Source organism: Typha angustifolia, chromosome 15, assembly GCF_048772165.1.
Source record: "Typha angustifolia cultivar Huaian chromosome 15, ASM4877216v1, whole genome shotgun sequence".
In the NCBI taxonomy this organism is placed as follows: Eukaryota; Viridiplantae; Streptophyta; class Magnoliopsida; order Poales; family Typhaceae; genus Typha; species Typha angustifolia.
In genome coordinates, this window is record NC_133253.1 from 15,267,294 (window position 1) to 15,285,318 (window position 18,025).

The 18,025-nt window shown below is 33.8% G+C and overlaps 1 protein-coding gene across 19 annotated transcripts; it reads left to right on the forward strand.

The window, feature by feature from the left end:
* Positions 1 to 11,552: 11,552 nt before the first annotated feature.
* Positions 11,553 to 17,819, forward strand: LOC140777809 (pentatricopeptide repeat-containing protein At5g46460, mitochondrial). 19 transcript variants are annotated; one of them, XM_073122172.1, is made up of 4 exons: positions 11,559 to 14,559; positions 14,660 to 14,759; positions 15,484 to 17,336; positions 17,460 to 17,818. In XM_073122172.1, the coding sequence occupies exon 1, from the start codon at positions 12,296 to 12,298 to the stop codon at positions 14,405 to 14,407; it is 2,112 nt and encodes a 703-aa protein (XP_072978273.1). In that variant the 5' UTR covers positions 11,559 to 12,295; the 3' UTR covers positions 14,408 to 14,559; positions 14,660 to 14,759; positions 15,484 to 17,336; positions 17,460 to 17,818. The 19 variants fall into 19 exon arrangements, with proteins under 19 accessions (XP_072978268.1, XP_072978273.1, XP_072978277.1 ...); XM_073122176.1 differs by having other exon boundaries at positions 16,122 to 17,336; positions 17,460 to 17,816; XM_073122177.1 differs by having other exon boundaries at positions 16,126 to 17,336; positions 17,460 to 17,816.
* Positions 17,820 to 18,025: the final 206 nt, after the last annotated feature.

Here is an 18,025-nt window from a genome sequence, read left to right on the forward strand (position 1 = left end):
AAGAGAAAGAGAAAGAGAAAGAGAAATATACTGCTCATATCCCGAGTTCGCTGTATTGGAAAAGCGATTCGCGTCCGTTGACACTAATGCGCTCACCTTGTCAGCCGATAAACTATTATTATACGAATATATCTTAAAATACGTCCCTGGCCCACATTCTTTTTTTCTAAATTGCTCCCGTAGTTTGCAATTTTAGATAATCACTCCTTGTTATTTTATTCTTGTAAAAAATATATATATCTCTATAGTTTCTACTTCTTTATATTTTTTGCCAACTAGGTTGTACACTAAAATATTACATAAATAAAACAAAGTAATTTAAGAAAAGGTTAACAAACCACATTCACATTTTTATAAAATTGAAACCACAAGTACTTATCCTATAAATTTGAAAAACCATAGGGACTGATTAATAATTTTCCCATCTTATTAATGATAAGAAAATGGAAAAAAATATATTAAACCAAAGGGATTGGTGCTATAAAAAAGAAATTAATAAAAAAAGACTTAGTTAGACTAAGTACAAAGGTAGGTGTTGCCTAATTAATCATTAATTCGATTGCTATGCCACCTTCGGGCTGCTTCGGATGACGCGGATTACGGTGACTAATCTATTAACCCTTTCCTTAATTATTTTATCTAGCCTTGATTTGGTGGGTGATTAAGATATGCTTTCAAAGTATGAGAGGGAGTAAACCTCCAGTTGGTAATGCTGGGATAGGGTAGCACGTCATTACGAGTAACCTTATCTCCTAATTATAAGCTGTGACGTGGCAATTTAAATCTCTTCGTCCTTGGGGTGCCTAACAAAGAGCTAGCATTGCTAATTCCTATTGCTACAGAGCTACGAATTCATAGAATATAAAAAATATTGTTATTTAATTACTTAAAATTTTTAGAGTAGTTAATAAATAAATAAATATAATTCTAGAGTAGTTGTTCTGTGTTTCAGTACTACGCGGCAAATCTGTTCTTAAAAAATAGAAAAAATTTCATATAGCACCATACATTTTAATAAAATTGCAGTTTATATAGTATATTTTTATTATTTAGAAAATATGTGTAAAAAATACTCGAGTTAGATTTGAACTAAAAATATTTTGTTAAGTAGAAACATTTTATTTCTAAAATAACTAAAATATCCTTAGTATGACTTAATCCAAATATTTAGACCTTTCTGTATTATTTTATTAAATTATAGGATTCGATTTGTAAATAGTAAATACATAGGGGTAAATCATAATTATACTAAAAGACAAAGTATTATATATAAATTTATCTTAAAAATATTAATCTTTAAATATTTAAGTCAAAAGTGAATAGGCAAAGCTTCTCACTAATTCACCGGGACAATGATATCTTATTTTTTTTCTTAATAAGATTGTGACAATTATTTTTGGGGCTTAGAGAGGATATTCATATGATCCTAACGCATATAAATAATTAATATAAAATTAGTCATTTATTTTATTAAAAAATACTTTTATCTTAGTCACATTAAATATAATAAAAAAATAACAGTAGTTGAGGTATCGTGTATAAAGCTATGTGAAGTAATTGCATTTTAAATGGTATGGAAATAAAATATTATTTATTGAGTGAGATACGGGTTTGATTAGCTCTAAGCAATCATTTTATTCTTTGGAATTAAATGCAGAATGGACATTGACTTCGGGATTATACAAATCACACCTTATGTTTTATATATATTATAATTTGTATCTCATTTTGGATAATTTTATAACTAGATTCTTTATTTTTCTCTATAATTTTAGTTCAACACTGTAACGTTATTTTGACTAACTGATATCGATTAAATTACTAAAATATCATCACAATTATTGTTTTCTCATTAGGCTCTCTTTTAAGAAGGCATAAGTAATTTAGATATTTATAAATTATTTTATATATTATAATAAAATATTTATTTGATGGTACTATTATTTAAATTAACAGAGGATGTTAAATAATAATTATAAGGAAAAAGTAAAAGTCAAATTAACGGAATATGAATCATAAAATAGATAAAATATAGAGTGTGATTTATAAAAAAAATTTATAAATTAGAATGAAATATTTTTTTGCTAATAAAGGATGTTAAATGATAATTATAAGAAAAAAAGTAAGAGTCAGATTATAAAAATCTCAAAGACGAAATGCGAATTATAAAATAAATAAAATATAGGGTGTGATTTATAATTTTTTTTTTTCAATAATAATGAGCACAAAGCCTTAGCAAAGTGGGTCATGCTCAACCTCGTTTGTAAGTACAAAGAAGTGGGCTAGACTTTGTTTGTCCATTTTGACAACAACCATTTATGATGGTATTTATTGGAATAATTTGTCCAGCTTATTCTTAATTATTAATTAAATTAGGTAAATTACGGAGTTAAAACGACTAATGGAAACTATATAAATTATTTTGACTAGAAAATATATCTTTGGATCCTCGAATAATCAAACAAGTAACGTGAGGAAGAGTTGATGCACAAATCTAAATCTATCTCGAAGTGAAACTATCATAAACCTGCTTCAAACAAGCCTCACAACTTTGATAGGTATTCATTGTAATATTAATCATATATTATATCCAGCCTAAAGGCATATAAAAGTATTATAAGAGACGCAACCTGAAACAGGATGCAAGTGCAAAGCAAACATTTTGTCTTTGATTTAAATTTTCTTCCAAGTATCTTCGGTCGTCTTTCCAAGATGAACTATAGAATTTCTTATAGTTTACATTCTTTTGTCATTTTAATTCATTGCATACTTTTAGTTAAAACTTTACTAAATGATATTATATTTTGTATAAGTAACTGTTTACTCATGTATATTTTAATCTTAAGCACTTAATCTCATGTTATTTATGTAAGATTTTAGTAGTACTTATGTAATTAATAATTTATGATATAAATAGATTTTTATTCATATAAGTTTGGCACAAGTTATAAGATATTTGATAAAAAATATATTACAATACAAAATTGGGATTAAAATCAAGAATCTCAATACATGACATTAGTTTGCGAAAAGAAGACATATATAAAGCTTCGATAGTTTTGCTATAGTGGTTCAACTCTAAAAGGTTTGAGAAATTTTGGTGTATAAGCATGGAGATTGGTTAACAATTTGGGAGTGAAATGAGTTTTCACAAGAGTTCGTTCAATTTTACAATATGTGATTCGAAAATACGAGCACATATCTAATTTTTCAGAGTCTGCTTTGCAAATGTTCGAATGATATTTTAAGCTATTCTTTGAGGAGGTATATGAAGACTTTGGATCTAACCCTTAGGCAACTCTTGGTTGGTTCTAATTATTTTGTGTTTCTTATTTTTATTTTATTTGCCTATCTTGAAAATAAATAAAAAATGAGAAAGCTTTAAAATTGATGCACATTTTGAATTAAAATGACTATTATGATACTAAGTTGTCATATTATAGAGTTCATGTTAAAGTGTTAGTCACCTATATATATGACAATTTGATATATCATTTCTAAGTATCTTGTTCCTATTAAAAAAAATTTTTGTCACATTATTTGTTTGCTCATCATAGTTATTGTGATTCATTCTTAGTGTGGACAATGTCTTATGAAGTTCTCTAGATATCTTTCTCAATAGATTGATTTTTACTATTTAATATTGATATGATCCAAATCTAATCGGATCAAATTTCGAGGACATTGGGCTCGATAAATTGAGCATATTTACTTTTTAATTAATTAATGTTTATGTAAACCCTTAAAGCAAGTCTAGTTATGTCATATAAGCCACTAAAACAAATTCAATTAAGTCACGTAAGTCATTAAGGCAAGTTCAATTCAATTATGTAATCATCTAAAACAAGTCTTAATTCGAGTCGTATAAGTGTTTAGGGCTAAGTCTAAATAAGACTCATTATACCCGACCTCTATATATAGAGTGGCTGGGCTTCTTTATTTAACCATACAAGTATCCAAACATTGAAAAATTATTTTAGTCTTGAGTTTATTTTAAATATAAAAATAAGATAATTTAGGAGTATAAATAAGTTAATCATAGCCATTTATTTTCCTAGGAATAAATCTAAGTTAATCATAGCCGTTTATTTTTCTAGGAGTAGATCTAAGTAAAAAAAACCTAATTCTACCTCTAACCCATGGCCCATAGCCATCATCTCTAGCAGCCACCCTACCTTACGGCCATCCACCTGCCAATCTGTTTTATTTTGTATTCTGACATTCTTCCACTATTTTATTTATATCTTTTTTATTCTAACATTCGATTTATGTGAAACTAGAATCATTAGAACCATAACTTTCGACTACCACTATATCAAATTTTATAATTTTCTTATGTTCGGATCTGTTCAAATATGGTTCATAACAAATATTTTGGCTTAGTTTTACCTTCTAACATTTCTTTTATGAAAAGATAAACGAAGATAGCTACCACGTACATAATATTAAAGCCATTTTGGTAGTATTCAATTAGACATCGTGCCATATATCTCTTGTAGTATTGTTCTTTTATCGTTTTATATGATGTATTAGAAAATGCAACTTAATTGATTTGTGAAAGTTATTATTGCATCAAAATATTAGTTGAAATATAAAATTGAAAGAGAGAGAAACACTAGAAAAATTAAAAAAAAAGTTTTGTTTTGAGTTGATAAGAGAGAAGGTGAACTGAGATCGATTTGACTTCAGTCAAATATCTCCATTTGATGTTAGTTATGCCTCGAACAAGGGTACTACATTATGTAATTTGATGATTTCACAATGGAAGAATTATAGATGCTCATATATTGTTTGAGAAGATGATGCACCCAGATGTCTTCTCTTGGACTGCGATGATTGGAAGGTAAGACAGAATAGGGAAAGTGACAAGGCATTGAGCATGTTCTTGTTCAGGGGTCAAGCCTTCCTCGATCAATTATTCAGGGAGGAGTAAGAGTGAAGAGGAGATGGAGAATGAGATAGTGGAGGTAGAGATTGAGTGAAAAGATGGGATGGCAGTTAGAGGGGAGAAGTGGAGGAAAGAGGAAGGGCACCCAGAAGAGTGAAGGAGATGACAGGGGAAGAGTAGAGGAGAGAAAGAAGAGAGTTGAGAGAGAGGAGCAAGGAAAGTAAACATGCAGAGAATGTGGAGGAAGGAAGAGGATAGTGATAGAAGTAGAGAGTGAGGAAGTCGGATAGGTAATATATGAGTAAGATGAGAGAAGGTTAAAGGAGAGAAAGGTATTCAAAATTCAAATGGCCTTAAGACCTTGATTTATTGTTGAAGACATCGAAGTCAAGGGGGTTGCAGGAACGAGTAGTAGCTGTATCATCGCATTATATTAAGACATACTAATCATCAGGTAAGTAGATATTCCTCTTCCTTTGAATATAAATCACATTTATCGTAGTTTATTTTCTAGTACACTTACAAGTGTGTATAACACCTAACACCATAGTAGGCAAATATGATAGTATTATCTCCATGTTTATCGGTGTTTATTATTTATTTGCTTATAATTTATGGTATCTACTTTTATTATCATAACATGTATTGCTTGTGTTTTCAATTATGATGTAGTATTGTTGAGGCATATATTATTGAACATAAATGTTGCACATACATTCAAGAGAATTTTCTATACACACATGTGAATCATTCTGTTGAATTAATCAAATTTTGAGCTTGAAAGTATCTAGTAGTCGATCAGGGTAGGGTTGGCGACAAAGCACACATGATATTATATCGCAAAGTAGTAGTAATATATATTAGGAATAATTACATTTTCACTCCCTGAACTACCACTCATTTCTACAATGACCCCCTAAATTTTTTTTTTTGGTACACTATGACCCCTAAACTATTAGAAATATCCCACCCCCTGATGTCGTTAACAAAATCGGTGAATTGATCAAGTTGCCCCTCCACTCAATATAGCGGGTTAATTACATGGCAAAGCTAAAATTAAATATAAAATTTATTTTTTGAAATGCCTTCATTGCCCTCTGCCCTAATACCCTTTTGCCCCAATTTTTTTTCATTCTCCTTTCTCACACCCCGACCTCTATCGCACCCCAACGATCTCCTCCAAGCACATCCCACCACCCCGACTCCTCGTCTCGTCTCCACCACTCTGCGCACCTCCTCTCCTCTCTTCCTCTCCTCTCTCCATCCTGAGCACACTCTGCGCACCTCATCTCCTCTCTTCCTCTCATCTCTCTATCTCGAGCACATCCTCATCCCGACCTGTCCTCCTCTCTTTATCCCTAGCATATCCCTACTCGGAGCTTTACTCATATCTCATTTCCACTATTCTAAGCATATCTCCACTACTCCACGCATATCTCCACCCAAAGCATTACTCATCTCTCGTGTCCACTATTCTAAGCATATCTCCACTACTCCACGCATATCTCCACCCAAAGCAGTTGCTCTCAACTATTTGTAGGGAATATAAAGGAGAATAGACGACAAAGGGTGTTAGGTAAGATGTTCCCTTACTTGAAACTCTTAATTTATTTTATATTCTTTTTAGGGCATGAATTTTTTTATCATGGCCCCCAACTGTATGCATGTGTTTTAATTATAAATTGCTATTAGGGATCTGTTGCCGAAACCCTACCATTGTGGTCCATTGCCATTAATTATAATGTCAAATAACAACTGCCTGTTACGGACCAGATCTGGAACGATCTATCCGTAGGTCGAATATAAAAATTTAGGTGGAGGTAGACTCATGAGATAAGGTTCTAATGAATCTAGTTTCACTTAAATTGGAGGTTGGAATGAAAAGATAAAAATAAAATAGTGGAGATAGATCAGGGAAGGTAGAACGGTAGTTTCCGACGTTGTGGCGGCCGTCGGAGGGTGGTAAATGGCCAAGGGTGGTGGTGGATGGCCGTGTAGTAGAGTGGCTACTGGAGATAGGAGGTGGCTAGGGTTTGGATGTTTGTAAGAGATCTACGATTAAGATCAATTCAACTGTTAACGTAAAAAGATAAGGACGAGAATAGTAAATGGCTAAACTTAGATTTCTCTCAATGATTCAATTCCATTCCATAATTATCAATACATGTCCACTCCTATTTATAGGAGTAAAAATCCATAGTGGATCGGATCCATATGCGGATTATCTGATTTATTTGGAATTCAAACAACAAGATAAAACTAGCTAACTAACTAAATCAGCCTTCTTTATCTTTCTTGGATTAATCCTTCGTTTCGCCATAAATAGATTCTGAATCTGGGGAAGTCTTGAATACCAAAGTTGTAGATATAAAGGTTAGAGATCTTATCCAGCTAGTTTGATATTATTCGGACATTTGTAGAATATTCTGCGAATATTTTCTTAAAATTGTGCAAAGTTAGATTTAGCTAATTAAATAAAATCCTAACCTTCTAACTAAACCAAATAAGTAATTAAGATAACAAGACTCAATCCATTGAGTCTAATCTCCCATTGATGTGATCCAATCTGACCCAGTTCGTATCACTACTTTTGTTCATAATTGTAGAAATGGGTCCCATGGTATATTAAAGCATTAATTTCTGCTCCTCTTTGACAGACAAGATATTTTTCCACATATTATGTGGTACCATGTAATGTAATGTGATTCAGATAGTTAATTTTATTATTCTTTGCATAGCAAATGGCTAATTGTAGACGTAACTTGAGGATATTTTATAGGGATAAGATACTGCATGATTCCAAAAAACACTACATGGGTGGGGAGATATCATATTCTTTTGTGGACCCAGATAAGATGTCAGTTATTAAATTTATGGATATAGCAGTTCAATTTGGTTGCTCATCTACTTGCAAAATATATTATCTGCTGCTAGGGACATCATTGGATGAGGGTTTAGTGGAGATAGCTCATGATAAAGATGTTCTTTATATGTTTAGTACAATTCTAGATTCATAAAATATTGATATGTACTTTGTGGATAGTACTGTTAATATGGAAGAGCTTTTAAGTCAAACTACTATAACATTGACTGTTTTTACTGAAGAAGAATCATTAACTCAAGCCATTACTATGAATGAACCAGCTGTGAATGAATTAGCTGTGAATGAATTAGCTGTAAATGAACCAGCTGTAAATGAACCAACTGTAAATGAACTAGCTGGGAATGAATCATCCAGGAATGAAGAGAATGTGAATCAAGATGATGAAGATGAAGAATATAGCACTGATGATACAGAATGTGATGACATCCCTTGGATAAATAGCTCAAGTAATGAGAAAAATGAAGAAGATGACAGCAACGACGACATGGGTAGCTTGCATGATTCTGATGATGAATGTGGCAAGCCTAACTTTTTAGAATTTAGAAGAGAAAGAGATATACAAGAACAACCTTCAAAATGGGATAAAATTTGCCACAACCACTAAGTTTACGAGTTTCCTAAGAGAGTATCATATTAAGGAAGGTTATGAGTTTAAGTATATTAAAAATAAAATAAGAAGAATTCAGTAGTATGTAAGAGGGGTTATGGTTTTAGATGTAATGCATCTCTTATTAAGCACACAAGTACTTTTTAAGTTAAAAGTTTGAGAGGTCCTCATACTTATGGTAGGGTGTATACAATTATAGTGCCACAAGTATTTGGCTTTCAAACAAATATTTGAATAAATTAGTGGATAATCCGGAATGGAGTGTTGGATCCATTAAATGGACAGTTTTAAGGGATTGAATGTTGTATATTTCTACTAAACAAGTATATAGAACTAAGAGGAAGGCTATTAAGGTCATTGAAGGATATCATTCTATGCAATATATGAGATGGAGAGATTATTGTGAAATGATAAAAGCAAAAAATTCAGGGAGTGCTGCCATGTTGAAGGTTGATAGGGCTATCTTGAAAAATGCCACTGTGTTTCAGAGATTGTTTGTATCATATGCTGCACAAATCAGTGGGTTTATTAATGGTTGTAGGCCCATAATAGGTCTAGATGCATATCACTTAAAATGACCTTATGGTGGCCAACTTATTCATGCAATTGGGGTTGCGAAAACGAATAGTAGCTGCACCATCCCATAATATTAAGACATACTAATCATTAGGCAAGTGGATATCTCTCATCCTTTCAATATAAATCACATTTACCGTAGTTTATTTTCTAGTATACTTGCTAAGTGTGTATAACACCTAACACCATAGTAGGCAAATGTGATAGTATTATCTCCATCTTTATTGATGTTTATTATTTATTTGCTTATACTTCATGTCATCTACTTTCATTATCATAACATGTATTGCTTGTGTTTTTAGTTATAATGTAGTATTGTTGAGGCGTATGTTATTGAACATAAATGTTCTATGCACACACATGAGTCATTATGTTGAATTAATCAAATTTTGAGCTTGAAAGTATCTAGTAGTCGATCAGGGTAGGGTTGGCGACAAAGTACACATGATATTATATTGCAAAGTAGTAGTATTATATATATTATATATATAAGCTTAAGCCTGGGATCTTAATTTTTATGAATCTACAGATAATTATACAGATTATGTGTCGAGCTTAGGCAAACACGATATTATTATGACTTGGCTTATGATTATTGATGAGGCGATTTGAATTACATGGATAAAGTAAGTGGAGATAAAGGGTACTAAGTGGGTGTAATTCCACACAGATATGTAATGATAATGATATATGAGGATACGCTAACGTGTGATAATGTCGTGATATGAGGATGTTGGGCTAGCAAGTAAAATCCTTTGTCTATGATGGTAGACTATCAATTAGCTGTTTGTCAAACATAGATAGACTCTGCTATGATCACTACCTCATTTAGTAATGCCTCCTTAATTAGCTCCTATTAGTGAAAATAACGACAAGTGAGATGTGTGCGCAAAGTTGAGGTCTAGTGGGTCGATATGCAAGTTGCAACTAGTGTGACAGATTGATGTACGAGATAAAGAGATAGATAATATATAAATAAGTTATAAAAATCACCGAGGAAAATAAGTAGAGATAAGAACAAAATGATGATTGTGACACCTTTGCTTTTGCAAGTTTATGCCTTTGAGAAACTTGTCTTAAAGTGCTTGATAGTGGATAATATTGTATGAATGCATGCAGTATTATGAACTTAAAAAGAATATGTTAATATCTTTCATGTAGCTTCTTCCACTCTAATTATATTTTGTAGCTATTGTACTTACTCCTAGTGATGCAAAATTTTGTAGAATAATATATGTTACGTATGAATTGTTCTCGTGTTGAAATTATTCCTATTTTATTTATATTTTATATATTTATTTTTGTATCTTCATATTTAAATTAATGTGCATGGATGTGGCCACTTGTTGAGCATTAGCCTCACTCCACTATTGTTGAAATGTGCAGACTTGTCGAGATAATCGATGGAGCACTGGGGGACTAGGCTTTATAGTTATATCTTTGTTACACTGTAAATTATAATAGGACTAGATTCTCTATTTGTGTATCAGTTTCAAATATCAATTTTGAATGCAATTTCATCTGATACTAGTATTGTATAATGTACTACTGATTAATTTGGGTGGCTTGAGGGGTTTTCTTTTTTGCTTTCATTATATATATATTTTTTTATCTTTTAGTATGTCTAGTGCTGATTTATATGTATGAGACTATTGTCTTGGACGTTATATGAACTTCAAGCTAGGCTGACTCATACGCGGAGCACACAGCGATGAAAATGAGTCAGATTAACTCTAATTTGACTCGCTATTTGATCCGATTCGGATAAAAAATTCCTATCCAATTCATATACGGATTTAAAAATGAATATAATTTTTTTATAAAAAAACTCGAATACAAATTCGGATACTGGTTAAATATAATTTTTAAATTTGGATACGAATATTGGATATCTGTTTACCCACATATTTTTTGAATAATTTTTAGTTTGTTTTTTTTAAATAGTAAATATTAATGTTGTTATTAATGATGTGTTATATATTATTTAAAGATTAATTTTTTCTAATTGTATATCTATTTGACATATAATTTTTTTTTGAAATTCTTAATATTTTTGTGTTAATTATCTCTAACTAAAATATCATAATTTATTTAAAATTTGATTAGCATCCGGTTAAGATCTGATTATCTATCCGAAAAATTATCCATATCTATTTAGTTAGGATACAATTTTAAATTTTACTATCCGTCCAATATTTATATCTGAATTAGACTAAAAATATGAATTTGAATATAAGTTGAGCACTATTTAATTCATATGAGATTCGATTTCACTCTTAGGAGCACAGGATACTTTGGAATTTTAGAGCCCTTTTTAAGTGCTTTAGCTTGTTATTTTAGCCCATTGTCCTCATATTTTCACCATTTAACCGAGGGTGAAAATGGTCAGATTATTTCGGATTCGGGTCCGGATAGCATTTTCATAATTTGTTTGGGTCCATATCCAGATACGGTTAATTATAAATCAGTTGGATCCGGATTGGGATATTGGATACCCATTTATAAATATAACTAATTCTTAAGTCCGACCCGACCCGACCCACTTAACCCTAACCGTCAAATAACATGACTCAGCACCTCTCCGTCCCCCTCCGTAACTCCGTTCTCCACCTCCATAGCCCTCTGTCTCCCCCTCGTTCCGGCCCTCCTCCAAGGATATTGTGGTCTCCGCTTACGAGACGGAGGTCCACTCCATTGCCCGAAGGAAGGTGAGACATTTCTTCACTTTTGCGCCTTGGATTGCTAGTTCCAGACTGGGTCTTTCGGTGGTCATTTAGCTACTTATTTATGGCCATTAGTTTTGAATGAAAGAAATTAGCAGTTGCAACTTTGATTTGAACCACATTGGATCCAGTGCTTAAGTCTAAGAGGTATGCTGAGATCGAACGTCTTATATTTTCAATTGACTTTCCCCTAATAATACATCCATGTTTTGTGGCCAATAGTTTGCTAACTAAAGTAGGGAAAGCTTGGTTTATTTAGCTTTAATTCTAGCTCAATTTCGTACCTATTCGAGTTGTCAAGCGGCTTGATAGCAATAATTGAGATAAACTTAAAATATCTTTAGAATTAAGCTCGATTCAACTTTGATATGTCAAGCTTTAATCAAATAAATTCAAGATTAATTTTCGACCAAAATTTGCAAGCTTTTATTTGAACATTGTTTGACTTGGACACACTTAAGTTTGGTAATTTGTTAATTTTTTACAATATTATACATCTTTTCATGCATATGTGATTGTGCGTATGTATTTCAAGAATGATCGAACTAACATTGTTTTTCTCTTCTTGAAACATGCCACAAGAACAAGCTAAACCTTAGGTTATCTAAGGACAAATCATGTGCTCTGTTCAAAGTAGGAAGAGACTTCCCGCCCTAATTTCAATTCATAAGCACCTCAGCTGCCCCAAATCTTTCAAACCCATCATTTGCAATAAGGACAAGTCCAAGCAAGAGATTCTCTACTGGAAGCCCATCCTATCCCGTCTCCTTCAGAACCAGGAAATTGATGAAGCCCGTCGAGTTTTCGCCAAGATCCCATCCCCAGATGCTCACCTCTACACCATGATGATCAATGGGTACTCACGAGTTAAGCTTATCGATGAGGCCTTCCAGCTGTTTGGTGAAATGCCTACACGAGATGTTGCTTCTTGGAACTCAATGATAAAGGCCTGCTTAGACTGCGGTGATCTAAAAGGCGCTCTTAAGTTCTTCAATGAAATGCCGAAGCGAAGTGTGATCTCTTGGACTACTGTCATAAATGGACTTGCGCAGGCCGGTCGAATTGGTGAGGCAGAAGAATTGTTTTGGAGGATGCCGGATAGGGATACTGCAGCATGGAATTCGATGATATCTGGGTATTGTAACAATGGACGAGTCATAGATGCTCATACGTTGTTTGAGAAGATGCCGCACCCAAATGTCATCTCTTGGACCGCGATGATTGGAGGGTATGATCAGAATGGGGAAAGTGAAAAAGCATTGAGCCTCTTCTACAAGATGTGTTGTTCAGGGGTCAAGCCCTCTTCGAGCACTTTTGCTTGTGTACTAACGGCTTGTGTGAATGTGTCTGATTTAGCATTAGGCAAACAGCTGCATACCCATATTGTTAAAGTAGGCCACCTTTATGATACCTACGTCTCTACATCCCTTGTCATGCTCTATGCAAACTGCAAGGAAATTGAGAATTCTAGGAAATTATTTGACGAGAACAGGGATAGGAATGTGGTCTCCTGGACAGCTCTGGTTACTGCTTATGGCTTACATGGTAAGCATGAGGAAGCACTGGATGAATTCAAGAAAATGATAGTGTTTGGGATTAGGCCAAACCAGTCCACATTCACTAGTGCATTGAACTCGTGCAGTGGGCTAGAAGCTCTTGATAGAGGAAAGAAGATTCATGCTAGTGCAGTTAAGCTTGGATTGGAACTTGATGTGTTTGTGGGGAATTCTTTAATTGTCATGTACTCAAAATGTGGGAGTATAGATGAGGGTTTGATTGTGTTTCATAATATGAGTAAGCGAAATCTTGTGTCGTGGAACTCTATCATAGTTGGATGTGCACAAAATGGCTATGTGCAGTTGGCCCACAAATTCTTCATTGACATGAGTCATTGCCTCGTGCAACCTGATGAGATTACCTACATAGGCCTGTTGACTGCTTGTAGCCATGCTAGGATGCTTGAGAAGGGCAGATATTTTTTCCAACTGATGAAAGAGGACCCTTTGGTGGATGTAAAACTAGAGCACTATGCTTGCATGGTTGATGTGCTGGGTCGATGTGGAAAGTTAGAGGAAGCAGAGAAGTTCATACGAAGCATGCCAATGAAACCCAATGTCACTATATGGCTAGTTTTGCTTGGTGCTTGTAGATTATATACCAATGTAGAAGTGGCTCGAAGAGCTTCAAATGAGATCTTTCTAATAGATCCATATAATAGTGCATCTTATGTACTGATGTCCAACATATATGCTTCTTCTGGTCGATGGAATGATGTCTTACAAACTAGGGTGATGATGAGATGCCAAGGAATTTTAAAGATACCGGGATATAGTTGGATAACAATAAAAGAATCAAGGCACGAATTTGTTTGTGGAGACAGGTCTCACACAATGACGCAAGAGATATACAAAAAGTTGGATTGGCTTGGTAGTAAACTGAAAGAATTTGGTTATGTATGTGACAAGAAATTTGTGTTGCATGACGTGGATGATGAACAAAAGGAGGCTGCACTGACATACCACAGTGAGAAGCTCGCAATTGCCTTTGGACTTCTAAGTACTGTAGATGGCAGTACAATTAGGGTTATGAAGAACCTCCGTGTGTGTGGAGATTGTCACTCTGCAATTAAACTTATATCAGAAATTGTTCGCCGTGAGATTGTTTTGAGAGATTCAACACGCTTCCATCACTTCAAGAATGGCCTATGTTCTTGTGGAGATTATTGGTAGCCAGTTCTTTGTCCGTTTGTGTGTAGTGCACAGATTTGTTATTGCTTCTGAATGGTGATGGCAAAAAGAGCATCCTTGTGTATGAGGCTCCACCAATGGAAGGTCCAAGAAGGAATTAAAATGCAAGCATCCTTTGCCCTGTTCTTGAAATGGTTATTTCCCTTACTTGAGTCTATAGTATTAGAGCGCCTTGTTCTGAATGAACATATTTATTGAATGATTTATCCTATGACATGCTTAATGCATCTGAAGAAGTGCAAGAGCAGGTACATCAAGAAAACTCCAGCTTTCGTGGAACATTTTGTTGGCCATGCAAGAAACAAATGATGAAGTTCAGATGTTTATAACTGAGGTATATTTGTCAATTTACATTTGATCACAACCAATTGTTCTTGGTTCTAAGTTAATCCTTACTTTTGTTTACAATTCCACTGATTAACAAGCTTAAAAATGCCACATGGACTCAAATTATAATCATTGATCATTACATTAGGATCTGGCCTTTTGCAGTTCTGTTAGCGTAAACTGCAAACTACAAAGCACTTCAGTCTGCGTGAGTCAAGACCATAATGTGAAAATCTTCACATTATAAATGAAAGAGAATATATGCAAACATCTTCAGTGCTATTTTTGCAAAATGTATTGTTAGGAACAAGATATTAAGACCATATAAGGTTTGAAGATATAAATGATTCTTCTTTTCTTTATATGACTTTCGATGATTGCAATCCTTATCATCACACTGAATGATATGAAAATTGCAACTATAATATGATTAAGTCAATAATTGCTACTCAATCACTGATTTCACTTCAAATTAAAGACTACTGTTAATTTGTATAGAAGTCAATCAGTTGGAAGAGATTCTATGTTTCAAAAGGTTGGCCAGAGGTTGCAAGAAATGTGTATCTTTTGCCATTATAGAAAGTCAATATGAACTGTGATAAATTCTTTTTCATCAGGCTTTAGATAAAAGAGTTGGGAAGCAAAAAATTCGAGTTTGATATTCTTTTTCAGCCAAATATCATGTTTTTAATTATTATATTGTAAATTAACTTAAACTCAAATGAAAGCAGGGAGATTATACAAGCAAACTTGTGAGATGGGAAGAGTTCGGTATAGTCTGGTGGCAGGTCCATACAGAAAGTAATAGATCTTTCTGTTTCTTTGATATGTCCCTCTGCATCCAAGGATTGCTGACACTAGAAGAGTGAAACTAAGCAAGAGGAATTCCGTCTTTCTTTGGAAACATGTGAATTTTTTTTTTTTATCATGGAATATATGTTATCTTTGGCATAACAATATCTACGCTTTCTGCACAAGGCGAAAATTCTCAACAATCTATTTCATTTATTACAGCATTCTTCTTCTGTGTCGATGACATAAATTGTCTAAAACTTGGTTGTTCTTGACAATCATGGTCATTCATTTAAGCCATTGAGTAGCATTGCTAGATCTTCGACAAAGTGAAAATTCTTGTACCAACTTGGAAGAAATTAATGGTCTTAATATAGTCGAAAACTCTGAAGATAATCAGAATTCAAATTATGAAATTCAAAGGCTGAGTAGATTGGCTTAAATGTTCATATGCTATCCATATTTATTATCTCTTATCTAATACATTTCTACATGTAAATAAAATAAAAACGTTTAGATTGTCGTACTCGATCTACTAATGTAGACTTGTTTCTTCTGATATATATTCTTATCTTAGCAAGATTAGGTACGGTGGAGAGCTAGAGAATGATGGTCATGCAAGACCACATCAGCAACCTGCCACAAGAATGAGTCTGTCCTCCCCTTCTGCCAAGCCATTCGAACCTCTGTCCTCTCCCGCCATTGGTGTGATGTATGGACCTATACCATCTATTCCCAGATCGTCTCATAACAATTATGATGTTCCTAGTTCTGTTCCCTCAAAGTTCATGGGTTTAGAGTTGTAGCATTCAAAGTAATTTACTTCTACTATTCCTTATCCTTTCACATCTGTTGTGGTTGGCACCTGAGATTGGATGGGCGACATCTACGACATACTTCTGTTCCATCACGGCACTGTCTACAGCTTTGAGCTCATCCAGTCCAGCCTTGACTTATGTCACACTCGTGTAGCCGTGTGCTTCCTCCACACCTTTTCCAATAAAGGAGGATTGCATTTCCTCAAAGTTTACAACATTGCAAAACATTTCTTCCCGATTCATCTCTGTGCCTCTGATGCTCTCAGAATCTTCTCTTGCAGGCTGCACCTTGAGGCTTCCTTTTGGTTTAATGGCTTCAATCGCCTCGTTGGACTAGGGCTAACACATGTTGAGGCATCGAGAGAGACCATTGATGATTTCCAGTTCAAGGACCTATACATTTTACTCTCATTGTACAACTCAAATATAGAATCTTATAATCGTGCTTCCCTTCCTGCCATACTCTCTTTGTATCAATGTGTTTTGCCCTCAGCCATTCTCTGGAGAAGGAAGTTTGTGTCTTAGTGTTCCGAATTATCTCACTAAGAGTTGATGAGCTTTCTTAACTCGGCAATCCACTTGTGTTTGTGCTAGATCTCATCTGCTTCTTTGTCACGTCTTACAGTAATTCTTGTCCATCTTAATCTCTAGTAGTTTTTCTTGGTCAGTGTTTGCCAAAGATATGGTTGCCCAGCTTGTTTATTTTGAGGCTAAGCTTTGAATTTGATTAGTTGGTTTTATATCTTAGTCTTAATTTTTTTGAAGAGTAAACTTGGTTAGGTATAAAAAAGATAAAAAGATGTTTGGTTATTGAACTAGGTTAGGGTTTCTAATCCAGATGAGCACGACTAAGTAGTTTTTTTTGTCAAGCTTAATTCACAGGCGTTGGAGATGGATTTCACTTTCAAGAACTTTGCTCCCTTCTTGTGTTTGGTAAGAAACACTCCGGATGCTTGAAGAATCTTGTTATAAAGGTAGCAATCCTAAATGAAAGTCGTCAAAAAAAGTGGATATTGCATTTAGCCTTCTTTCTCCATTCCTCTTTAAACAATTGTTGTAGTACCAGATTAACAAAATTTGCATTTGGACTAATGCAGGTTGTGAAAGAACCATTTTCCATACTTTGATAATGAAGAATGATATGTGCAGAATAACGGCAACAACAACATAGAAGAAGGATTGAGTGAAGAAGGGCCACTGCGAGAAGGCTACTTGGAGAGACAAGCACCATTCCTATGCCTGTGTCACACTGAAAGAAATCGACATCCATCCATGTCAGGACGACGAGGTGCACCAATTGGCTGGCCAAATAGCATAGATTCACTTTCGGAAATCAATTGTAACTCCTTTTTTGAAATGAACATCCAGTCAACAAACTTTCTTTTAAATGACATTCACTTCTCAGTCCTCAGTTAGTAGCATTAATTAAAATAGTAAACACATTTAAGCAGTTTGTTATTTAATATATTTCGAATGTTTAAAGATTTTATGTATGATTAGTTATAATCTTTTATTGTTTTGTGGTAACATTTAGTTACTATTCCTCAGGAATTAACATTAAAAAAATGTCCATCAGTTATGATTTTGTCAGAAAATGTACTTTAATTACAGTTAAAAGAGAATTCTTGTTAGAGAACCCACTAAATATAATTTAACTCCATAT